Source organism: Chanos chanos, chromosome 4 (genome assembly GCF_902362185.1).
Source record: "Chanos chanos chromosome 4, fChaCha1.1, whole genome shotgun sequence".
In the NCBI taxonomy this organism is placed as follows: domain Eukaryota; kingdom Metazoa; phylum Chordata; class Actinopteri; order Gonorynchiformes; family Chanidae; genus Chanos; species Chanos chanos.
In genome coordinates, this window is record NC_044498.1 from 20,439,010 (window position 1) to 20,465,159 (window position 26,150).

The 26,150-nt window shown below is 38.4% G+C and overlaps 1 protein-coding gene across 2 annotated transcripts in view; it reads left to right on the top strand.

Moving 5' to 3' along the window:
- fbln1 (fibulin 1) overlaps window positions 1–17,418 on the top strand; it is a 29,992-nt gene extending 12,574 nt beyond the window's left edge. Inside the window, exons 10-17 of one of the 2 annotated variants that reach the window (XM_030771613.1) lie at window positions 563–688; window positions 1,299–1,424; window positions 1,746–1,865; window positions 2,128–2,259; window positions 3,226–3,349; window positions 9,823–9,968; window positions 10,561–10,698; window positions 17,231–17,418. In XM_030771613.1, coding sequence (XP_030627473.1) covers window positions 563–688; window positions 1,299–1,424; window positions 1,746–1,865; window positions 2,128–2,259; window positions 3,226–3,349; window positions 9,823–9,968; window positions 10,561–10,698; window positions 17,231–17,370 — 1,052 coding nt within the window. In that variant the 3' untranslated portion in view covers window positions 17,371–17,418. The remainder of the gene's footprint in view (window positions 1–562; window positions 689–1,298; window positions 1,425–1,745; window positions 1,866–2,127; window positions 2,260–3,225; window positions 3,350–9,822; window positions 9,969–10,560; window positions 10,699–17,230) is intronic. The other variant, XM_030771614.1, reaches the window with a different exon arrangement.
- Window positions 17,419–26,150: the final 8,732 nt, after the last annotated feature.

Below are 26,150 nucleotides of genomic sequence, written 5' to 3' on the forward strand. Positions count from 1 at the left end.
AATTGTTACACTGTCTTATGCCAGGATCAGACTACACAATATTTTTTGTCTTTCACAATGGTCACCACGTCAGATTAAGCAATCATAGTACCATAAATTCTTGCCATGTCTTGGCCGGGAGACTGGCAACACTACAAGTATGACCCTGACCAATCATTGTATGCTGTCTTTCGAGACCTTGCGCAAATTCATAGGTCATCGGGGAAGACAACTGTCATTCATCCTATTGGTCGACGTCTTAAGGGATGTGAAACGAGGCAGGAAAATACAAAAAATTCTGACATGCTAGACTTTTTGTGTTGTGTGTCGTCTTTCGTCGTGGGGCATCCCAGACTCCACATCGCTGTTCTTAGATTATGTCACTCTACAAGTGGTAAAGATGCCCATTCGTCATACCCAACATTCATATTCGGGCTTGAAGTTGGAAGTTTGTCCGCAACGACAAAATTGTGTCAAAATCAGGCTGAAATTGTGTAGTCTGAACCCGGCATTAGCGACTGTGCTGAATTGTTGCTCCAACTGTTGTTGGTCTGGAGCTGAGGTGACTGGCTCTCTCCTTCAGACATTGACGAGTGCATTGGGCCCGATAACCCTTGTGCTGGTCATGGCTGCATTAACCTGGTGGGGTCTTACCGTTGTGAATGTCGCACTGGCTTCATCTTCAACAGCATTACCAGAGTCTGTGAGGGTAAGAGTCTTTGACCATTACATTTAAAATCTGACTTAACTGTTTTTTGAGAGTAAACATCAGCATGCCCACACAGTATTTTTGGTGACTATTATATTAAAATTATGCAATGAAAGAGCAAAGAATTTTCTGCAATTTTTAAACTATGTGTTCCAAACAGTCATGTATACTCAGTTATTTTAATGATTGATCTTGAGTACAGAGCACTTCTGCTCTAAATTGTTATTTTACTTATTCAGTATTTATTCAACACTGGTGATATAATACTTCTATTTTTCCCTTCAAACCTGTTCATTATAAAGCTATGTTGGGCCTTGATGATGCTCTTGCTTTCTTAATCTGGGTTCTGGACTCTTAGTTAAGGTAGTCTCACCACTTAACCTGTTTCCCTTGATGAATAAAACACCCTTTAACAGATCAGCAAACTCACTACATCTGTGGTACTGTAACAATGAAATGTTGCTCTTAAAATGGCAAATGTAACATAGGCCCTTGGAATACCAGTGCAGAATATGATATTTTCTATAGAACTTTCATAGAATGTTAATGTAGTGATATTTGCTGTAGTTGTAATACTGGACATTCTGTACCATCTGTTCTCTTGCCTCAGACATCAATGAATGCAGGCATTATCCTGGCCGCCTATGTGCACACAAGTGTGACAACTTGCTGGGGTCCTACAAGTGTAGCTGCACCACAGGCTTTAAACTTGCCAGTGACGGGAGGAATTGTGATGGTAAGACAGATGGCTTTAGTCTTATATTTGCTTTTGTATCGATCTTCTGTCTCTGAGGGCTGTTTTTTGTGGTGGCGTTAATCCCAAAATTTCATTTTAGGTGATTCAGTTATTTGGTTATGGAAATACTTCATACCTCACTGTATGTTTGTTCTGTTCAGTTTGTTCTGACTTTTCCTCTTACTCATAGTTTGATATGACATAATCTCAGCTCCTGTGCACAAATAGGAAAAAGGATCATGTTAATCGAAAGTCGTTTAGACCAAGTGTTTAGACTTCAGTCTCTTGTTCTCAACTGCTACTGCAACTTTCTTTCTATAGATCTTAATGAATGTGAAAGCAACCCCTGCAGCCAGGAGTGTGCCAATGTGTATGGCTCCTATCAGTGCTACTGTCGCCGTGGTTACCAGCTGAGTGACGTGGATGGCATCACCTGCGAGGGTAAATGTCGGAAATAATGGTCCAATTAAAAAAAAAACAAAATCTTGAATAATCACTGTCTGTTTGCGAGTTTCCTTGTTCTCAAGAGCATTCATGTAAATGTGGTAGGAGTAAAACACAGAAGTTATGACTTTTGATAAACAACAGAAATCCAGACAGGATGAGAGACGTGTTAAAATCAAAGTATCTGTCTTCTTGCTTGACCAGTTATGTCTTTCTTTCACTGCTGAAAACACTGCTGATAGAATTTCTTCTCTCTCAGATATTGATGAATGTGCCTTACCGACGGGAGGACATATTTGCTCCTACCGCTGCCACAATACTCCTGGGAGCTTCCACTGCTCGTGCCCGTCCAGTGGCTACACTCTCGCTCCAAATGGACGGAGCTGTCAGGGTCAGCAACAACAATCGCTCTTAAAGTTTTGATAGAACAGACATCTGATATACTTCTGTTTTAATCACAGAGCAAAATTCTTTTCCTCTCAAGAGGGGTGGTTCCTCATACGCTGCCTCTACAACTTTAATCATCTCAGAAACTTACTAGTAATACATCTGCATGTTAACCTTAAATAGAAGTTCATCCTTGTTGACATATGAGTCTGTTTTGACAATTACCTCCTTTCATGAAATATTCCATGTGTTTGCTCCAGGACATTGTTTCAGTACACCAGCATTTACCACTGTTCACAGTTGAAGTAGTTACAGTAGCTACTTCAATGCATGAGTCCAGAGAGGAAAAAGACTGCACATCATACATAATACCATTCACTCACTTGAAATAAACCCTTTTTTGTAAGTCTGTTTCATAATTTACTTGGAAATTTGTTGTTGACACAGCCACAAAAAAGAGAGAAAGCCGAGGCATTTGAAATACTGCCTTTGGCATTGTCATATGCTGGGATAAGGCTTACAATGTACCAATATGTCAAAAGAGTGAACCTTAAAATACATTCCTGAGATTTATGTAATTATCTCTAATCAGTCATTTATCCCACATTTTCATTTTGTTAATGTAACATTTGATGGCTTATCTATCAACTTGTACAAAGATGAGCCCTAACATATTTTTAACTAGATCATGTACTGAAGTGTGTTAGGATATTACCCAGAACTGTTTATCCAAATTCAGTTTTTGACTATCTGTTGCACTGCACTGGCATTTACACATCAGCCCTGCACTGGAACAACTGATTCACTTAACATACTGTGGGATGATTAGTCCTAAATTTGGTAGTGCAGGACTTAACAAATGTGTGCAGTACTTGAGAACTGGGTTGAGAGAAATCTTTATGTGGTTCACATCTTGTTATTTTAATTTGACATTTGGTTTTTGTTTTTTTTTTCTGGTCCCCATGAAAAGATATTGATGAGTGTGTGACAGGAACACATACCTGCTCCGAGACTGAGAGCTGTTTCAACGTGCAAGGCGGATTCCGCTGCCTTTCATTCGAATGTCCGCCCAACTACCGCCGGGCAGGGGAAACGTAAGTACCTCTTAGCTTACACTGGACATTTACTTAAGATCGAGAAACTGCTTTTGAAGGAATTACACAAATTATATAAACATGCAATGGAAGACTCAGCATAAACATTCGCTGCAAACGTTGTAAATATTAGAATATGTATAAGCCCATATAAATGTGTAAAAGTGATGCCAAGACATTTGAATAAGATTTTTTTTTTCTTTAAATGTCCCTGATCACCAGATTTGGAATGATCAGTGTCCAAGGTTTTATAGTGTCCTTTGCAATAACTGCACCGCAGTCTAGGAGGATAGTACACCCTTTCTTTACTGGGTCTCAGACAAGCCATTGCTTCCACCAAGAGTTAATAAGAGTTATGAATATAAATCAGAAAAACAAAGCTTGCGATTCACTTTATTCTACCCACAACTATATACTGTAGGTGCCAGACTGTCAGCACATGTCTCTCAGTAATGAGATACAAAAGAACACTTAATATCATGCCCAGCCAGTAGAACATGACAAATTGAATTCCCTTAGCCTCCCAGATGAAGAATACCAATACCATTATTTTAATTACCTTACTACTGTTCTATCACCTTTAACATTTCTTTTGGTATATTGCATTGTTTCTTATTCTAGATACAGTTAACTATAGCTGTCATTACAGACAAGATGTTTATCACCACTGAGAACTGATATTATAATTATCACATGTTATATGGGGTCTGCCAGGGACAAAAATACAAACTGCTTAATTCAATATATAAGTGTTGTTGACGATAGATTAAATCCACTTTAATAGCACTTTAGAGGCCATTTATAATACATAATGCATATCACGCACTACACACTGTATTACTGTTTTTTGCTTTACCAGTCATTGTGACTGACAGTAAGCAGGACCTTGCAGTTAAATTGGTCTTTCTGAGGGATGCAGACACTGTACATTTAAAACATATTCCAAGCACGCTTTCACCATGTGCATGATCCTGTCATGCATTTCAGAGTTCCTTGCTGATGATGATTGATTGACAAACGCACAAAATATAGAGGTAGTCAAACCTGAATCTGTCACTGACCTAAATGTTACAACCTGCACTGACCAGATTTAATGTCTTGCTAAGAGAAAAGCCAAAAGCACAAGTGGAATAAGCTGCCAAATTCAGGTCTGTGAGAGCACGGCCTTGAATGACTGCACTGTAATGTTATAAATGGCTATGATCTGTCACTGCAACCCTCTCCACACCACCCTGCCCCGCCCCACCACTCCACCATCCCAGAATGCCCAACTTGTTTGCATGCTGTACACTGCACCAACATAACTCTCTCCTCTCTCCTGTTTTTCCACCATTTCTCTCTGTCTCTCTCCTCTCTCTCTCTCTGTCTGTCTGTCTCTCTCTCTCTCTTTGTCTCTCTGTCTCTCTGTTCGTCTGTCTTTCTGTCTCTCTCTATCTTCCCCTTTGCAGTCGTTGTGAACGCTTGCCTTGCAGTCAGACTAGCGAGTGCCTGGCCTTGCCTGTGAGAATAACGTACTACCACCTCACTTTCCCCACCAACATTCCTGTTCCCACCAACATCTTCCGCATGGGCCCTTCCAACTCCGCCCCTGGTGATGACATCCAGGTTGCCATTGTCGACGGCAACCAGGAGGGCTACTTCAGCGTGCAGAAGGTGGCTGCTGGCGGGGTGATGATGGTTCAGAAGCCGATCGGCACGCCACAGGACTTTGAGCTCTCTCTGGAAATGAAGCTGAGACGCTTTGGCTACCTCAGCACCTATCTGGCTAAAGTCCTGGTGTTTGTCACGCCAGAGGAGCCTAGCGAACCCAGCGTGGTCTTACCCAACTGATAAAGCAAGAGCTCATCCACATGTTCCAGCTCGGCATTGATATATTGCCCCAAATACATTTCACAATCAATGTTCTTACAGTCCGTATAATGCCTCTAACATAGCATTTCAGTGATGTGTGTGTGGCATATCTTTGTTGAGTCAAAAAGTAATACCCACAGCTAAGATGGCAAAATAGACACTGAGCACCTGTTCATGAAAATACATTAATTTATCAGTCTACATCTGCTTTAAACTGCAGCTTCATGATGCTGTATTATTTTCCTCCAGCTGTAAACTAGCAGACCACACTGTCAGTAGTAATGAATTGTTGGGATAGCCACTGATGTACTGATATATGTCAATGCACTGTATGAAAAAAAATACTGCTTAAAACAGACAATTCAGATTTTGAATGTCATTATGGGCATTGTCTAGTAATGAATCTAACCATAAGACCTAACCGTCTATTTAAATTGCAATGCTTTTACATTCCAATCTTTTTTAAGTCTTTGTAATCTCAGAATGGCATTCGTAAATTTCTTGTGTTCATCAAAGTCAACTCAATACACAGTAATATTGAGAAGTAACTGCCTAAAACACATCAGTAAAACAATCACTATATGACTAAAATGCAGTAGGTTTTGTAAAAGGCTTTGAAGTTTGACATTCATCATGTAAATCTTTTAAATGATTGACATTTGTGAAATGTTTCACTAAAAGTGATCTGAAGATGCTGACGACTGAATAATTTGTAGAAAATAATTGGTAGATTGTAGAAAACAGTCACCACAAGAAATTTGTCTTATGGGCTTTTTAAACTTTGATGCATATACTCTTGAAAGTTGAAAATTTTGTTAGTTACTCTCTCAAATATAGTCTCTCAAACATAAATGGGATTTGCCATACTACTTAGATGCTCATTAAACTATAAGTAAATTACAGATTTCCTTCTCTTTGCAGCATTATGCACTATTAGTCAAGTGCAAATCAAGTGATAAGCACCATCCTCCAAGCCTGTTGTTTAGATAATAGCATATTAGCTACTATTTTCCAACCACCATAATCAAAACATAGACCACTACGTTTAGGTAATTATGCTAAAAATAATGTAGACCATTAGATTGAACAGGTAGGTGTTATTTCTTGCTAGACATTTTTGCCTGTCGCGCCTCCCACGGTGCTGTGGAGTTAGCTGCAGGGTCATATCTAACAAAGTATTTACCTTTCACCATTTGTTACTCCCATAGCTAAATTGCTAACCCAAATAATTAATCTCAGTAGTTACCAGTGAAGAACGATAACTTTGTTTGCTAACATTATTTGAGAGAAACCAAAGACACATGGAGTTATCCAGAAACTGAAGTATTATCTCTCATAGATAAGTAGCCAGAATGCCCTCAGTTTAAACTAAGAAACAGACAAAAAAAAATAGAGACCTCAAAAAGAAATGAACATTTTTGGATGTACATTTGATTAGGAAGTGACATGGTGACATTTTTGGGGGGATTTTAAGTTTGAATCATTTTAGACTAAATGCTGTTTTATGAGAATAACTGGTATTGGATATCTTTAACGAAGCAATCTGTAGTGCCACTAGATGTCACTTTAGGGCAAAGCAAGTCAGAGTGTGCCTCTAACCCTTGGGCTAATTAGTTACCATATATGAACATGACTAAATGGCATTGAATAGGCCCTTTTGTATTGCATGTCAATTTCAACAAAGAATTTTTATTAACATCTATTGCAAATGATGCCATTCATAAGCCTTTGTCTTTTTTCCTTTTTGCAATAATCACTTCCAGAACTGTGTTTATTGGATGTCATTTGATTTATGGTCTTTTAGTCTTTTCCTCTCTATAAGAATTCTGTGAAGTATAAGAAATTGAACTTGGTAAAACTGAACTGGAGTCTACACATTTGTATGATCTAGATTTTAGCTTTGTTCTATTCTCTCCTATTAACTGAAACACTGAAAATATACATATGCTCCGATAGAAAGGTGCTCTGAAGTTACTGTATCTAGTCATACCTTAATAAATCATTGGATGACAAAGTTCTGCCTCATATAACTGGTACTGAACCAGTGTAATTCACCACACTATCAACAAAAAAAACGTATACAGAGAGTTTAAGAGATCCACAGCACCGAAATTGAATATTTGGATATTTTAACTGTTATGGAACAATGGGCAGAGAAGTTTGTCATATCAGAGGTTTTGGGCTGTGTTTTCAGTGTCATAAATCCTCAGTGGCCCAGGTTCCCTCCTGTTCTGGAATGATCCGCCTGTGCAAGGATGAGCTTCTCCCTGCTGTCAGGGGAAGGAAAAAAATGGTGAAGCTTTGCTTTTTTCTCTCAGACTTTCTGACAGTGAATTATGGAGCTGTTGGCTCTGGTCAGCGGTCTGAACAATTTGTGGTGGAGCAGCATGGCTGCCGCACACATGAATGATGGTCTGCTGTGTTTATGTTGGGGCGTTATCAATGTGCTGACTATAAATAATAATTACGCTGCCCTGCCCCCCTTAAAAAAAAAAAAAAAAGAGAGAGAAAGAAAAGAGAAAAAGAACTCACACTTGACCAGAGGGACTGTAATCCAAAAAGAGATGTTATTCTTTCTAGTAGGAGATATTGGGATTCTGTGGTCTGGCTGTAAGAGTGCCTGGTATAGACCCCTGCTGTGGCATTGAAACAGAGGACATAATTAACCTTCTGCTTGCTGCCTACTGTTTGATCTCTGCTAGTACAGGGATTGGCAGTTTCCCTATGGGTTGATTTTATGCATTGATTCAGCTGATTGGCTGGAGTAACAACTCCCCTGATTCCCTGGGAGTTTTCCCTTTCTCTCTTCTGTCTGTGCATAAGTCAAGGTATTATAAACGAGACCATTTTGTGGCTTTGGCTTGGACTAAAGCAACATGTGGACCCACCCGCTAATTGCTAATTATAAGTCTGTGCCAAGCAGTGGCCTGAGTTTTTTTGTCAGGAGCATCTCTCCACTGGATGAAAATAATCCTACAATTCATCAGACTTTTGGGGGTTCAGCTCTAGCTCTAGGGTTCAGTGAGCAAAAATGCAAAGATAACCAATCAGTCGGTCTGTGAAGGCCCAGCACTCTCTTTAGTGTGTATCTGGTGCATATGTATACTCCACAGAACCCAAATGGACTTCACATACCTCACATTCAAGTTGGTAGACTGGCAGTGCTGGAAGGACTATGAAAAATGAATGTGTTTCACGTTTTCAGCCTTGTGAGCCCTTGGTTGGCAAGTGCGCATATTAATTCACACTTATCTGGGGCTTACCTATATATATGCAGTGTATGTATGTATATGTGTATATATGTGTGTGTGTGTGTGTGTATGTGTGTGTGTATATATATATATATAATATATATATATATATACACACACACACTGTAACTAACTAAGAATACACAGTGTGTAATAACTAAACAGGAAACTTTAGCTCACTTATTATTAGAATGTTCTTGACTGATCAATGAAAGTGTTCAAAGGGATGGCAGAAGCGACTCTGATGAATCCCGATTTTCTCATGTATGGTTTTGTATGATTATGGTTTCGACCATTTAATCAGATTTAGAATCAGATACACTCTGAGTCTAAAAAGTGAGACCCCAGAACTGAAGATGTATGACAGTGCACACCATATGACTGCTTGAATCAAATATGCCATTTACGAGAGCGGAGAATAAGACAAGAGGCCTCCTGTTTGTTGCACAATAGTTTTGAGAATATTTTAGTGTTTCAGCAACTTTCAGAGTTCCACTTCTGCTTGATGTCTAATCAACACTGATGATTTAAAGATGAGTTTGACTTTGTTTTTAGCTTGAGGCAGAGTCCGGGAAATTGGCGCACCTATCCTGCGGGATTGGTTTGGATATATGGGTAGCATAAATTTGATGAGGACTTGGAGGCACGAAGAACGTTTTCAAAGTCCCCTCTAAGACATTGCCTGTGAGTAAGTTGCAGCACAAACAAGCCTTAAATAAGCATGTTGGACACCCAAGGGGAACAGAAGACTCATCTTGTCACTGTCTCCACAATACGACATTCCCTCATCATAAATTCCACACAAAAGATTATTAGAGATGAAACTGAAATGAAATCCAAATATTTTCTTTCATTCTTGTGTGGGGTGATGACATCAAAAGCATAGAAGATTAACAGGAAAGTTGGCCACTCCCTGTATGTTTTTTGGGCAATTGTGATCTTCTTACTCCTCCTCAGCAATGATTGTTTGAATTTGAAATACACATCCAATATGTCCAGTGCAGTGTTTTCGTTGGAGTTGTTTAGAAGGGCTTTTAAGTCCCTGATTGGTGCATTGTTTTTGTTGGTGGATGAGTTGGGTAATTATGGTGAGGATGTTTGTGTATGTGTGTGTCTGTGGGGTTGGGGTAGGGAGATTTAGGGAATTGGTTGGGTTAAATGCTCATTATGGTAACCTTGACAAAAGTTGCGGTAAACACTGGGGAATGTTTGATCAACTAATGTTTATATTGTGAACACTTCAGTAGCATGCTGGGATCCTGCTTCTATTGTGAATTGTGTTTGGGGACACTCTGTTACTGTGCTTTAGGGATGGGAGCAATTGTATGAGTGACTTTATATCACCCTTGGATAATATTTTTCCTCTTTCAGCAGGGTAAGGGTTGAACGCTCAGACACCATCCGCTGTGTGAAATCCTGCCAACCCAATGACATCAGCTGTGTTTTGGACCCCGTCCATTCCATCTCACACACTGTCATCTCTATGCCCACTTTCAGGGATTTTTCCAAACCAGAAGGTACAGACCTGCAGTCATACAGTGTCTATCCCAGTACAGTCCTAGACCACCTCTCCATATTGTGACTTGAGTGGATTATAAGTTTTACCATTGAAACATTTAGACAAAATTGCAAGTGGTAATGGTTGATTTAAGGGTTTAGATTTAGATTTTACTTATTTAGCATTTTGACCATAAGATTAACAACCCTGTCAAAACTCCAACCTCACTACTTTGTATTTAAGGTATTCTTTCGTAACAACATATTTCATGTCAGAGTCGCCGTATTAAATGAATTCGTATATGGCTTACTTTAAACTTCATCACTGATCATTTTTATTCGTAAATGTACCTCACAAATACGGCCCTTATTTTTCAGTATTTCACATGAGAGTGCTCAGGATACATACTGCTTTATGTGTATTAGGGAACAGCCAACAAAAATGTTTACAAATGCAGTCATTTCTGCAGGACTTTGTTCATGCAAATTATTGTTATGAAACCAGGTACGATATTTACTGGACCATATAGGGTACTGTTTAATTTTAAGATTTGTCAATTTTTTTTTTTTTACCGAATTCAGTGATTGACTCTGTTTGTGATCTTCCAACAGAAATTGTTTTCCTTAGAACAATGTCACCAGCACATGCTCCCCAAATCAACTCCCCCGATATTGTCTTCGACATTCTAGAAGGGAACGTTCAGAGCTCATTTGATATTGTCAAGCGCGTCGAACATGGCATAATTGTGGGTGAGTAGTGCCTGTGTGACTAATTCTTTTGTTAAAGAAATGAAATGCACATGTGTGTCTTGCGTATTTAGGAAGGACATTAACTGAAAATATTCAAATTCTTCTCTTCATTGCTGAAAAAGCACAGAAAATGACACCACGTTGTTTACGTTGCCCTATACTAGGGTTAGCATTTGCTTGAAAACATTTGAACACTTCTCAGTTAGTATGTGGGTGAATGAGCTTTTAACAGGTGACTGCTTGTACTCCTCAAAGATTTGATAAAGTTTTGTCCTGCGAGACTCACAGACCTTCATAAACCTTGTGAATAATTTCTTGTGGGATAATCAATTTTTGGCATTAGGAAAATGGACATAAGGGGTTTTGAAACTGACCTTTTAAAACGTGGTGCTGATGTCATTCCTCCTCAGCAGATCAGACATTGTGTGCTCAAATGAATGCCAGGGGCTGGTGATGGCGATTCATGTGGTTCGCCATATTGTTACACTTACCCTTCAGCCATCATTTGTGTTTGGCCTGGCACCAGGGGCGTTAAAACATGGACCACATTAAAGTGTCCTTTGACCATTTTGTGAAGAGCTCTTTCTCACACAACCAGACCTTCTTATTGGATTCAGCTCTTTTGCTTCGGCAAATCCCAGAGAGTTGAGTGCCCTCACTGATTTGTCTTGTTAGAAAATTCCTTTTTTCAATGTTCCCTGTGTCGTGACAGGCGTCTTGTTTACCAGAATTCAAATTTGGTTAGGCCCTCTGGTCTGCTCAGTTTTGAAAGCACTGAGTATAGCTTACATGGATGAAACATTAATTATGAGTATTGGAAAACTCTTCAAGTTAATACACCATCCAAGTTCTCTTGAGTGTTTGAATGAGACAAAAGCTAAATCTGATTTATGCGAATGTCACAGTAAAGGATAACATTTGTTGTCGTTGTGGTGTGACTGAGCAGTTGAGCAACAAGCAAAAGAGAAATATAATTTTAAAATATTAGACAAAGTAAAACGGGAAAATCCTCTACTGACTAAAATAATGGACATATTGCCTATCTCGTTTAATGCCCAAATTTAAACGCTTAACTTTTTTGTCTACATTTTTTTATTGGAGACCAATCCAGACCTTCAGGCATCATATTTGACCTACTAAAGTAAGTGTAAGCAAGAGGATTAAGATCTAAATTTCCTGATTGCACATGAAACCATATACAGGAAATTACTACTGTAGTACTGTTGAGAACTGTACAGCGTAGTTGAGTACTGCAGAACTCGACTAATCACTAAACTGATCACAAAGTTGATTTTTGTGATTGTCTCTTAACATTTTTGAAGTTGAGATAAACACATTAAAAACAATTTAAATGGAGTAAAAAGACAATTGACAATGCAGTTGTTTCTGTAAGGGAAATATAAGTGAGGGTACAACCCTGACTCTCACTCATTCTTGCCTGTAGATCACGGACACCCAATCTTTAATAAGTAAAATCTTTCACTGATTAACAGAGACTTTGAAACATACTCAGATGGATTCCAATAACTGTTAATAAATGGGCAAAGCCACTGATACATTTATAATGTGGGACTCCATAATGTAGATCTCCGCAATGTGATCTCATTAAGGGTAATAACTATCATGTGTCTAACAACATCTGTCAAAATGGATGGAGTAGGACATTAAATGCCAAAAAAACCTTTTTTAGAAATCAATAAGTCTGATGTGTGATTTCTGTTAACAATTAATTCTGCTCTGCTTTATTCAGGCTTTTATGCTTACGCTGATGAACCGATTAGTTGTTCATATCAGCCACAGATTAGTCAGCTATGTGTACACCCCTAGCTGAAAAATGCTAAATTTATTATTTTAGAGTAGTCCAAATCCATAATCCAAATGGGTGCCCACACTGGCGAAATTTTAGGGTTTAGGATGCCATGTTCTGACACGTGCGTGGTCTTGGATACATTGCAGAAATTCCTAAAAATCTCTGGATAAAATGTTCTAGTTTTTTGGTTTGGAAAAAAAAAATTAAGTAACATCATCTGCAGACATGCTTTGTAGTTTGCTTCGACAAAGTCTGAATTGGTCTATTCATTTTATTTAATACATGTTTGTGCGTATTAGAAAAGATGATTTAATGTGACTGCAGCATTTTCATCAAATGTTTTATAATACTCATAGTTACCCCATGGCGTAATTTGCTTCATTGTGCAAGGCAAAACATCACAACCAATATATTCTCTTTTTTGTCAGATTTGTAAAAGATACAATCTACTTTGCCTTTCTGTACAGTAACCACCAGTATACATGAAAGGCATTGCCCCAGTGGGGTTTTTTTTTCAATCTTTAGCTGTAATTCATTGCCAATTGGGCTTGAGATACCAAACCACACATCTCACTTTCCAAATGGTATGGGCAAAAGTCACATGTCAAAATGTCTGAGCAGCACTTACATGAGAGACTGTGTTTGGATTTGGTCGTTATGTTGCCCCAAAAGGTTATGTGGACGGTGGTGATAGGGCTGTTCCCAAAACATACAAGAAAAGGTCAGACCATGTGCTCCCAACTGTGCCGTTCCTCAGGGATATGGCATTTTCAGTTTGTGGCTTCTCCAGTGGGTGTACTATGTGACACACCAAGCAGCGTAGTCATTATACAACACTGTGGTAAGGTGACTCAACTTTTCATTTGTCGCCGTGAGGTAAATATACTCATTTGGGATTCTGTCATACATGTCCCCTTCCCCAAACAGGAAAAAGCAGGAAACCCTCAAATTACAGTGGTTACATATAACTGCTAAATTGTGTAACCCATGTAGTTGTCGAGGATAAGCATTTTTTTTTTACTTGACAGAATTTTGCTACAGGAAAATTGCTATAATATCTACAGGAGACATCTACTTAGCTGTTTCCTGTGTATTAGCTATTTATTAGTGTTGCTGTATATGTCGGGTATATGCAGACACCGGCTGTCTGATAGAGGAGCCTGGAGCTGCTGATTTTGTAATATGCTAATGAACTGTCACTATGTCTCCCCATTTCCCGATTCTGAACATGTTCATCTGATTATCCTTTGCCATTTTGTGTTCTGCATCAAAAATCTTCAAATCCTCGGACGAAGACACTGAACAGCTTCTTTTTATAAAAAGAAGTGTCTCAGATGTTTCTAACAACAGACAAATGTGCAGTTGCTAGTGCCGCAGGCAACTTTGATCTTGGGTGAAGGGGTTCAAGCAATGGAAGACAGATACCAGAATTTTCCATGAGCAGAGAAAAAAAGTCCCTGTCACCTTAACGTTACCCAAAATGTTATGCAAAAACCTATCACTTCGTGGTAGAAGTGTGGCAGTCAAGCTGGACACTCAGAAAAAGAGAACTTTTGGGGAAAATCAATCCTGCTTAAAAATAATTGTCATGGGTGTTTCATTTTTTGCTTGCCAGAAGATACAGTTTTGAGGTTACTACAAGAATGCAAAATCATTGAATCAAGGAAATCTATATGAACTTATGAATTTGCATGTCACAGATAATAATCTCATTAAATGATTTAGGTTATACACTGGAGGGAGATTCTACACATACTGCAACATTAAATCTCAAAATGAAATAATTGAAATAGTGGTAAAACAGATGTTGGGGACAGTCATAAACAAAGTAGGGAGGATTGTATTTTTTGTACCAGTGCCAGTGCAATAATGGATCTATTGCCTTATATGTTCACATTAGGTTCATATTGAAGCTTTTTAATTTTCCAGTGATACAGTTGTCGCCAGAGCTGAACTAAGTACAAATCTAAGGGAAAAAAAAATAAATCAACTACAGCTTATGGTTACACAGTGAGGTTTTTTTATTGGCTTTTTCAAGTCTCTGGTCACAAAACTCTAAGGTCGCTTACTGACACAAGATAGAATTACTATATTGAAACCATCAGTGCATTATTCATGAACTTCAATGTTAACTGAAATAGCCCTGTAAGTCTTCAGGGCAGGTGCCAAGGAGAATCCACCACTGAAGAGTGTCAAACAATTTTCATTTACTGTGTGATTTGAATGTTCAGTGTGAATGCAAAGGCATAAATAACCATCCGCATATGAAATCGTCATTGTAGCATCTGTAGTAAAAGTGCTAATCACAACTTTAAAATAGCTGAGAAGAGATAAATTTATACTGCAGATCTTTAACTATGTATGTGAGGTCTGTGAAAAGAATGTTTTTGTAGGCCCCAGTGTACCACGCAGAGAAATTCCTCCAAAACTTGGTTGAAGGGGAGAGATCAGCATTTAAGAGGCCAGAGGAGAACTGCGTAACAAGCTGGTCACAACATGTGACCACCTCACTACTGAGAGACAGGGCCGTTTTCAGTTTATCATGCATATTGTCTCTTCTGAAAAGTCATCTGCAGAAAATGTGATAATTATCACAAAATAAATCACTTATTTCAGTGTACATAAAGGACCATAATACATTTATGAAATGTAAACAGTAAAGGTGATTGTCTGCAAACCGGAAACTGGTTGATTGAAAGTTTAGTCTCTGGTTAGTAGTACACAGTAGTAATATTATAGTTAATTAACTTTAAGAAAGAAACTGTGGTCCCTTCAGGAAAGGGTAATGTTAGGGGTACAAATGTCAGTACATTCCCTTAACAGACATGAATAGTCACCACAATATGCCAGAATCACTCAGAAGAGGAACAGATGTCACATAGCATGTCATATGTAATGCTCAGCACTGAAAATATTTAGTCTTTTGAGAAGGGGATAATAAACGTAAGAAACTGCCAGTTCATATGTAAAACCCAAATGGTTTTTAATCACGACCTTTACATGAAGTTGCATTCATTTTTTCTGGAATGTTATGTCTCCCAAGGACAATGCCCACATACAGTTACCTAGTAACAATTAGTTATCGAATGATTTGATAACAGTTTTGACAATGTTGTCAATATATAAGGGCCTTCTTAATCACCAGATCTAAAACCAAACCAGCTTTTTTGGGAGATTCTGGAATGGCATCTACATCTGCATTTTCCACCTCCAGCAGTGAGGCATGACTTTCCTGTGGAAAAATTTTACCACATCTCTCTTACAGAATACCATGGAACAGTGAATTCAGTAGCCAATATTAAAATAATCTGTCATTTTTACATTTGTGGAAACTAGTATATCCACTCAGTGGGGACACAAACAACCTTTTTTATTCTTACGGTTAGAGGGATAAAGTAAGGGAGATCTATAGCAGGTGATTTGAGGATTTTGATTTGGTGCTAGTTTTAGGATTACTTCTGCTCATTTGCTGCTAAATGTCAGCTTCTAAGCAAACCCTATGTCTGAACTGTTTGGTTCAGTTCTGTGTTAACCATTCTCAAATGTGAAACTGATTTTGTTTTCCATGTTCTTCATTAATGTCTCTCAAACTTCAGCGCAGCCTGCGGTAAACTCACACAGAGATTCTTGCCTTAATGACATGCATGGTTATGTTAACTTTAGGATCCTGCTGTGCATCATTATACAACAAAGACCCCAAAATACAAAAAACAGAATCCAGGGCTCCAGTCTGGCAGAATTTGAAAAAAAAAAAAAAATGTTGAACACGAGAAATGTTCATGCATGTGTATTGTGTAATTGCGAGTTCCTCAACCTCAAGGGTTGGAAATATTAGCACTGATTTTGGCACCAGTACTTCATGTGCCAATTTGATAATTCAGAATTTGCTATGGGCATCTCAGCACCTGATGTGCAGAAGAACAGTCATATTACAGGTAGAAGAATGGAGGGAGGGAGAATGAACAGAGGTGTCAGTGGTGTGAGAGAGAGCCAGAGCGGAGCCCGATTTCCCAGACTCTACTCTGCTGACACGGCAACAGGTCTGGAGTGGAAATGTCACCAGAGCTTCACAGAGAGAAGGGGTGCTGACATTTTGTGTAAACAGAGGATTGTTTCTTCATCCTTCCTAAATGCATATTAACTTTAAAACCGATCCTCGAAAGCATTCTTAGCATATTTTGTCATCTCCAGTGAGGGTGTGTTCTTTCCTTGCACTCTGATGGATAGTGTCTCAGCCTCAGGTCTGGGAGGAAGGGAAGAGTCTTAGATTACCGGGGTGTGTGGGGAATGTAATCCAGATTCACACATTTTCTGCGATCTTACTTAAAAGATCTCACATTCCCATCTCACAAAGTTCTCCAGGTACACCACCGAGCACTGCTCATTGTGCACTTAAGACCAGTTTCTTCTTATAAGTTTGTTTTAAGTGGATAAACATATCTATGTGAATCACTAACGTGTCATAATTTCAGGACTGAAATGAAGAGTAGACTTTTTCATGCAAGAATTTGTTATGGGCTGGCAACATGACATGGCTGATGTAACTGTAGTCTTCCAGCAGGATGCTGTAGGTGAATGTTGAGTTAAATTAAGAGTGAAGTATTAAATAAGGATCAAAACCCAGGATTCTAAAGTGCAAAAGCTCTAAACTCATAGGCTGATAATTTGTTTATACTGTAATCCCAAGAAATCATCCATGTTGCATCTGCTTCTTTCTTCCAGGTGTCGTCCGTCAGGTGAAACCTTTAGTCGGCCCCCTGAATCTCGTTTTGAAGTTGGCAATGAACTACGTCACGAATGGGGTTGTCTCTCATCGGAACATTGTCAACGTCCACGTCTTTGTCTCAGAATTTTGGTTCTGAACACAGTACACTCTGCCGTGGATTACATGATATTTTAAGTGTCCATTTACAGAGCTTTCACTAAATATCTAAAATCTATCACTAAATAATTGATTTGTTCATTAGTTCAGACTAACCTGCCACAGTCCATTAAGTGTAATGCATTTATAAAGCTCTAAGTAGGGTGTGTTAAAATAACTGGAGGGTGGTAAAGCCTTTGAAAATATTGTGTTTTTTCATAAGGTTATAAAGAATGCTTTATATTCTTTATTCTTCTCACTTGTAGATAGCATGTAACGTGAGCGACATGCCGTATCTTAAAAAAGTGCTTAACATGGCTATGGTGATAAATGCTACACGCTACAAAAAAAACTAAAAAAATGAACTGCTGTCTTCAACAATGGTATTGTGTAAGCACAAAACTTAGACTATCGCAACACATTAGTATCAATCCCAATACCTTAACAAATAATTCTACAAAGTGAAGAAAAAAAAATCATGTCTAATCATCTATATATATCTATATATAAAATGAGTTCAAAGTTTCACTGTAACCTGTCTGTGCAAACAACCAACCATTAACAACCATTAACTTTTTAAAGTATCTTAATGGTACATAAAATGTCAGCAAGAGATGCCAACAAATTTTCTTGCCTCACTTTTAAACTGAGTGCTGTCATCACAGAAGCACACAGTTCAAAGAAATCATTTTTAAACCATGGGTGATTCCATAAACACTTCCAAACATTTTGAAACAACAATCTGTAAATGAAAGTGTACTTTACAGTGCATTTCAAAACCAATTTGCTTCTATTTTCTGGTATATTCATTTGCAGGCAATGCCCCAAAAGCCTACAACCATAATGAAAAAAGGTCATCATCAGTTTATGTTGAATGTATTTTATCTGAACAATGAATGTGCTGGAATACCATTTGCAGCTGTGCCGTTCTCTTTTTACTCTGCAGAAACATTGTCAGGAAAGGATGAAAGTGCACAAAGGAGTCGTTTGTGACCACATCCTTCTAGTGCATGTCATTGAACCAAAACTGGCTTTCCTTAACATCAGGGAACATGAGTCAAACCCTGGCTCACTTGAGCAGATGTGGGAAATGGCCTAGCTATAGATGGGTAATCCTCACTGTGGTCAAGCCAATCCTGCGCTGACGGGCGCTTCAAAAGACAACAAAGCTGTAGAGCTAAGGAGTACAATCCCACTCATCTGAACATGTCATCAGCCAGGCCCAGGGTTTGACCCTCCTTTCATTCTGGTAGATTATTGGCCCTCGAAGAGAAAGAGAGAGACATGAAGAGCCTGGTTTGTTGGTGTGTTTTTGCTCACGTGCATGTGTGTGTGTGTGTATGTGTGCGTGCTTGTGCGTGCTTGTGCGTGTGTGCGTGTGTGTGTGTGTGTGTGTGTGCGTGTGTGTTTAAATAAGCACCGTAATCAGCGGTACATTTTTTTTCTTTTTATCTGTACCCTGCTATGGTAAATATTTTATTCCCCTCAGTAGTGTTCAATGCTACGTTGTCCTATCTCTTGCTGACCCGACTGATTTGATGTTATGAAGCTAACCATGAACTATGTCTCAAACAGGGCTGATTTTCATTGGAACATCATCAATGTCTTTGTCTTGGATTTTGTCTCAGAGTTTTTACTTATGAATAGAGAACACTCTGTCTTTGGCTGCTTTATGTTTAAAGTGTCTGTTTTGTAAAGCCTTAATCTGCCAAAGAAAAAAAAAAAAGATTGAGGAAAAGGGAACAAACAAAAGATCTGCGCTGAAGCTCAGTTTTGCAAACCTTTGTTCATGTATGTGTTACTCTTCTCAGTCTTCACATCTTTTACAAATGCTGATTTCTTTTCTGCTCTGAAGAATATGCTGAGTAATGAGTAATTTACTATAATGAACTTAAGTAAAACAACAGTCTGCCATACGTAATGAAGTGTTCCTAATTTGTTGTTACAAAATTTCAAATTCATTCTAATTTCTGCTTTTTAAATGATCTCAGTAGAAAGCACTAGGAAATGGTTACATGCTTGCAAAAGTACTCTGCCTGCTGCTCTTCAAGAAAAACACCCACTCTGTTTACCAATTTTGTTTGTAGGGTAAGTTATATGCCATGTTTCACAATGCAGTGGAGCTGTAGCCGGCTAATAATACTGGTCAGCTCGTTGGTTACTAAATTTAGTCAGTGAGCTATGAATGGACACCTAAAATAAAGTTAGACCTAAATTTCTATCAGACACATTTTTTTCACTGTTACACACACACATACACACACACACACACACTCAGCCTCTCTATTGACAGATGTATAAGGGACAGGACAAAGACATTGCATGCATTCCCTGTTATCCATTCATTGTCTATAGAGACTGTCAGTAAATACACTCAAGAAACATATTTCTCTCATCTTTGGTTTAGGAGAGACTAACTGCTGCTCTTTTGATTTATATTATATAAACAGGAAATATATCCTCCATGATGAATGTGCTTACAGTAATGGCTGTTCTTTGATAATAATGTATTCGCTGTGTTTATGTTAAATCCTTCATTTTCTGATCTATGCACCAAACACTGGTGATAATAAAAATACTGTGTAATTTTTAACAGTTGCGTTTTACTGGCACGTACACATGATTTTCTATATCCATTCCCCCAAATCCCTCCTCACTCTCAGAAAATCAGTAGGTGAGAGCGTCTTCAGTTTTTATAAATGGTCTTCCTTCCACGAAAGCTGAAAAGTAGACAGATTGAACTCTTTGTCAAAATGCCATGGAACCCACTCATTGGGCTTTTTTAATGGGGATATCTCAGTTGACCACACTATATTCATTCCCTGACCACACCTACAGCTCAATAGCTTGATTCCACTACTACTGAATTTGACTCCACTACTGCTATCAAATTAGAAAATGCACTGACAAAACAATGATCCAGAGAATGTTTGAATAGTACTGTACTTGGCAGTCTGTATTTTAGCATCAGGCTACATGTCTATAGGAAGTAGCAAATCTATTCTTGGGACTGAAGATGAAAATCAGTTCCCAGTGCTTAAATAATCGTGAAAATTATATAATCGCATGAGGTGCAAAGAATGTGAGCTGAGAATGTTGAGGTTTAGTGAGCACTACCTTGTCATAACAATATTACCAGTGGACAAAACATTCACAGTTTAAATAGTCTTCATGAATTTCCATAAAATCACATGCCTACTTGTTTAGCTTTTAGAACTAGCTTTCAAAATGAGGCAATGTTGCCAAAACAGGGAAAAGGTTGTCTATTTTTAGGAGAGAGACGCAGCTTTTTCCATTAAAAAACTTTAAATTATTCATGCTCTCTTGTAAGCCCCCCTTAATTTTTCTCTCCATGCTGTAGGTGTGACTGACTATGTCAAATCAGAACATACTCAAAAAAAAGAAGAAGAAGAAATAAAAAAAAAGGTCTAACTGATGGTGCTGAGTTAGAACTGCCCAAAATGAATGATGCACAGGTAATTACACATGCTACCTCAACTGCAAATATGTCAGAGGTATCTTTATACAGTAGAGTACAGCACATTGTGTTCTGGTTTGTATATGTAATCCCTTTTCGTATGATTCACCTAGAAACTACGCAAGGTTAACTCCAGCTACATTAAATAGCAGCCGTTACACTACATGGTAACTGTTGTCATTACATAGAAATTTTTTGTCTACCTTAAGCATATGTTAAACATGACATATCAGATAACCAATGATAACAAGCAACTGAACTTATTATTGGTTGTGTGTCTGGTGTTACAGTAACTTCATACGGCTTACTCTTAATGCATTAAAGTAGGATGCAGTAGGCTACTGTAGAAAAATGGTGGTCAGGCTTGTGAGAAAGGGAAGGCTTCTTGGCTTAGGGGGAGTGTATGTTGGGGGGGTGAGGGGAGGGGAGGGTAGTGTAGGCCTTGACTGCCAGGGCTGGATGGGAGCCAAAAGCAAGGATGGGCAGCTTACTGCAGGGTCAGGGCAGCTCAGACACGTGCTTCACTCAGTCTTCTCTTCTGCCTTTTTCCTGGCCAGCTACCCCAGCCTCCACCGCAACACATGTTATAAGATATAAGTGAGTTCTTTAAAGAAAAATGGGACTTGTTTCTTCTCCATTTGTAAAAACCACTGTTTCTCATTATGGAGAACGCCAGAATTTTGCTTTAAATGGAATGTACAAAATGGCCTCAACCATTGTATTGTCTACATTGCTGCAATGTTTCATTTTAATGTAGTCACATCTGAGGACATTTGTTACTTGTTAAGTAATTATTTGTTAGGTAACTCTCTCAAATGTTGAAGTTGCTGCCCTTGTATTAAATCAGCAGAATATGGTAAAATACACCAGTGTTAAATTAACTCCGAGAGTGTTTATACTGTCCTGTAAACACACTCCAGGTTTATTTAACCCTGGCAAATTGGCTGACTAAAGAGGAAAAAACTCATTCATTTTATTTTAACTACTGCAAAGAGCAACATATTTTGTGCCATTACTCAAAACAGAGAGCCAAAGAATTAAAATATTTCAGGATTTTCTACTAAATAAGAGTTTTCTAGGAAAAGCTCCTATTTGAGACAATACTGCAAATGAGACAAATTAATGAAAATTATGTTGATATGAAAAACTGACAGATAGTTTACCATAGCAATTGCCCATAGCAATTTGGACAAACAATAACAATATGAACAGTATATTATGTGAAGTTAAAGCATAGAATAAGCATGCAATAGTCTCATTTCTTTGAATCTGGCTGAAACAAGATATGTGTATAAAAAACCAAAACACAACAAAAAACAAACAAACAAAAAACTAAAACAAAACAAGAATCCACAGTATATTAAAAAACATCTAGAAAACTAATTGAGTGATGTGAAGATGTGCTATGATGCGCCACTCATTGTCATGCTCATGGTTTTTTTTTTTCCCCACATTATGCCTCTTCTTCTCAAGAAACCAATAGATGGCAGGCTTACACAGCACAATGCCTCTTTCCATGGTGCACTGCCTATTCACATTTAAATGTCATCTGCCGTTTCATCACACAATGAAAGAACTGGCCAAATGCAAAGAGAAGGCCTTTTCATCTTCAGGCTATTTTCAGCCATAATTTGGACCGACCAACACTGACTTCTGATTTTGCATTTCATGCAATTACTGAAGTTCACTGAGGTTTCGGGGAATAGTCAGGGTGGCTGAGGCGCTCCACTTTGACCTTAAAGCAGTAAGCTCGACTCATGTGTGTGACTCTCCATAACTTAACGCTCTAGACATAACCACCTATGACCAGAGGAGAGCTCAAAGCCTATGCCAGAGTACACACTGGATAGATCAAGTCTGAGAGCAGAGCAATTGAACCTAACTTGGCACTCATGAAAATTCAATGTGGAAGGGTTTTCTGTCCGTCATCACTGCCTCTGAAAAGAACACTGAAATAGACCCTCATTTAACAGGATGTTTCGTGATGTCCGTGGGTTGGTTGAGATGAAGGGTATCGTATGACCCTACAGAGAGATTAGTTGCTGTATACCACAATGCAGCCATTAACGGATGAATGGACGTTGAGCTGTAAAAGTTTCTTTTTGTTTGAGGGATGTGAGGGAATTCTTTAGCACTACTTTATTCATGATGAATACATATTTATCTGGCTTCTCTGGTTAAGGGTGATATTTAAAACAAATGTGTTCTTTAGAGGAATGAAAAGCACATTGTTTATTGAAGAAAACAAACATGTGCCAAATGACATATTGGCTGCAAGAATTGTAAATACACAATAATGGATAATACCACTTCAAAGGATGAAAGGACTGTCTTTTAAAAAATAATTAAAAAAAAAAAGTTTTCCAAGGCAGTTTTCTAAAACTGTGCCAGAGTTCTTCAGATCTTATGTGCACTATTCTTTTCAGTGGTATCAATAACAGACAAAACCAAAATAACTATTTAGATAATTAAGCAAAACATTTAATTACACACACAATACATTTTAAAACAATGGTCCAATTACTGTTGCTGATAACTTCAAGACTGTGTGGTTGAAAACACTACCGCACTTACCTCTGAATTGAAGGTAAAAAGACAAAACACACTGAAAAAAAAACTGGGTCCAAAAACAGTAATATAAAACAGGTCAACAGCTCCAAATTTGTAAAACAAAAGTGCTTGCATGTTCTGCGTTTAGCATTTGTATCTGGAAGGGGGGGTTGCCACTTTTTTTTTTTTCAATGAATTTTGAGGCCCTGTGTTTCACAACTATAATTACGGCTCCTGTAATGTTTGACTGAATGTTACCTTTGGCGAAGTCACAATGGGGATATCCACAGCGTGAAAGTAGTCTAGAAAGCCACTAGTCTAAAGGATCGAAATTTGTAACAACAATTGTTGGAAAAAGGGAATGTGTCTGCTTTGCCAACAACATTGACCCAATATCTTGCGGAGTCTCACCTTTCCTCATTATGAAAACAATTCTGGAGTTTGCTGTGTCGGTCACTGCATTGTTTTGTCTCAACCTTCAAGCACACACCCGATGGTGTTCCTCGTGTGGATAGTGTTGTTTTGTCTCGTGAGCTTTCACGCCTCTGTGTGTCTGATGTAAGGAGATGACGTCCACGTGAGGAAACCCAACCTCATAGACACTGTGTGTCATATAGACAGGCCAGTTTAGAAGTTTAATTTCAACAGGTTTGTTACCCACTAAAATGACGTGAGGTGTCAGACAGGTTTTGAAGTGTTTCGAAGTGACCTGACACCCGCCTTGGGACACTTGGCTCTTGCAAATCAGCACCTCCACTCAGTGACATGACATAATGTTATCTATTACAAGCTAGCAAAAATAACTGCCTTCGGCCTACACTTGAGAAAGTATCACTGAACAGTTTTCTTCTTCTGCCCCTTTTTTCTATAACATTGTCATAGCTTTGGCTGCTCAGGCCTTTGTTATTACACTTGGCGCATTAGTATGTCGTTATTTGACTTTCCAAGCCGCCACAGAGAAGCAGTCATTCTGATATTAATGAATAGAGGGCCTTTTTGAAGTGGGCAAACAGGCATGAATAATCGCGCTGCCAAAACAAAGACGCGACATGACATTGCTGATAATTATTAATGTGTTGCATTTGAAAGGCGGAACCATCTCCTTTGTTGTGCCACGCCAGGCCGAGAAAAGATATCCATCAATATGTTTTTGTTTTTCTGTACTAGTTTACACAGAGCTGGGTTAATACTTAACTTTAACAGAGGGCCTTCGCGAGGACCATAGCACTCAATCACATCCTTCCTTCTTCTGACTAAGCAATGGTAGGGGTGGGGCCTCTAACTCGGCACATTGTTGATTCAGAGCTTCTGAGGAGTGGCCACATTCCTTCCCACCGCATTCCTTAAGAGTGGTCCTCATGTTAATTGTAATCTAAATGAAGATTCTCCACTCAAAATGCAATTGATACGATCGTTAAATTAGCCAATGCCATAACAGGTTATAACTTCTCATGTGGAGCATTTACTGGTACAAAAATAAAAACATATTTTCACATCTTTACCTCCATGAACCATCTCTACCTCTATTAACTGCAGATAGAGAGAGCACAACTCTCTGGTATTGAGCGTTGGTGAGCTTGTGGAGTTTTTGCATAATATTGCTCAGAGTTATTAGACATCAGAAGGGCTAAATACAGTTAACAAAACAACATCGCATTAATTAATATTGAACATACACGGAACAAAGGTGTGAGAGAGAAGAAAAGGCCTGCACAAATAACTTGCATACTAACCCTCTATACAGTGCAATGACAGAAACAGGAGAATGGTAGTAGGATTTTGGTAAGGGAATGACCAGACCATTCTGGTCTGATGGATCACTGTACAGATACTACTAAGCAAATACATAACCTCTAGATTTCTCCAGTTGTGTGATATCTGACATAGATAGTATTGAGTTTTAGTTATCAGCTGATTTACTCTTTGCTTGGAAGTGGGCATACATCTCCAAAAATGAATGAGTAACCAATGTCACGGTGTTTTATTTCACCACAACCACTTTGAAATGTTGGTCTTAATTTGATTTGATACCATTAAATACATTTATATTTGAGAGTGAATGTGGATATAAAAATATTCATTCCTAGTGTGATGGTGCACTTTTTTACTTGGTTCATCATATTTTGAACAGACAATGGCTTACTTACTTTTGATAATGTAATTGCTGAATAACTAATCACAAAGGTACTCACATAGTCACCATTCAGATACATTTCAGTGATACATTCAGTGTAGTTTACAGTCTCTAGAAAGACTCTAGTCACTAGTAAATCTTAAAAGTTTAGTGCCATTTGAATAAGCCGCAGTTACCAGCTACTAATATTACTTCTCAAACATCAGGTAGAAGGGAATGAGTCAATTCGTATTTGGTACAATTGTATGAGAAGGTTATTATCTGCACCACAGGGGCTATGGGGCTGCGTTCTACTGACATCTTTCTAAGCACTAATATTTTTGATTTCACCATTTGGAATGGGACAGTATGGGGTCACTTCTTAAAGACAGTCATTTGACTCATTTCTGGATTAACCGTATTATTTTTAAGTTCACCCCTATATCAAAATGCAGCCACTGGTGAAATCATGGGATGCAGAAGTTGCTTTTTTCCTCAAATCCACTGTGCTTAACATGAAGGGGACACTCACTTTACCCACAATATAGAGGTCCCAACTGGTATGAATGATAATTCTCAGAAAGCACTAAAAGCATAACATTGATTATTGGATGAAGAGAACTGGCATGTAATTAACCAG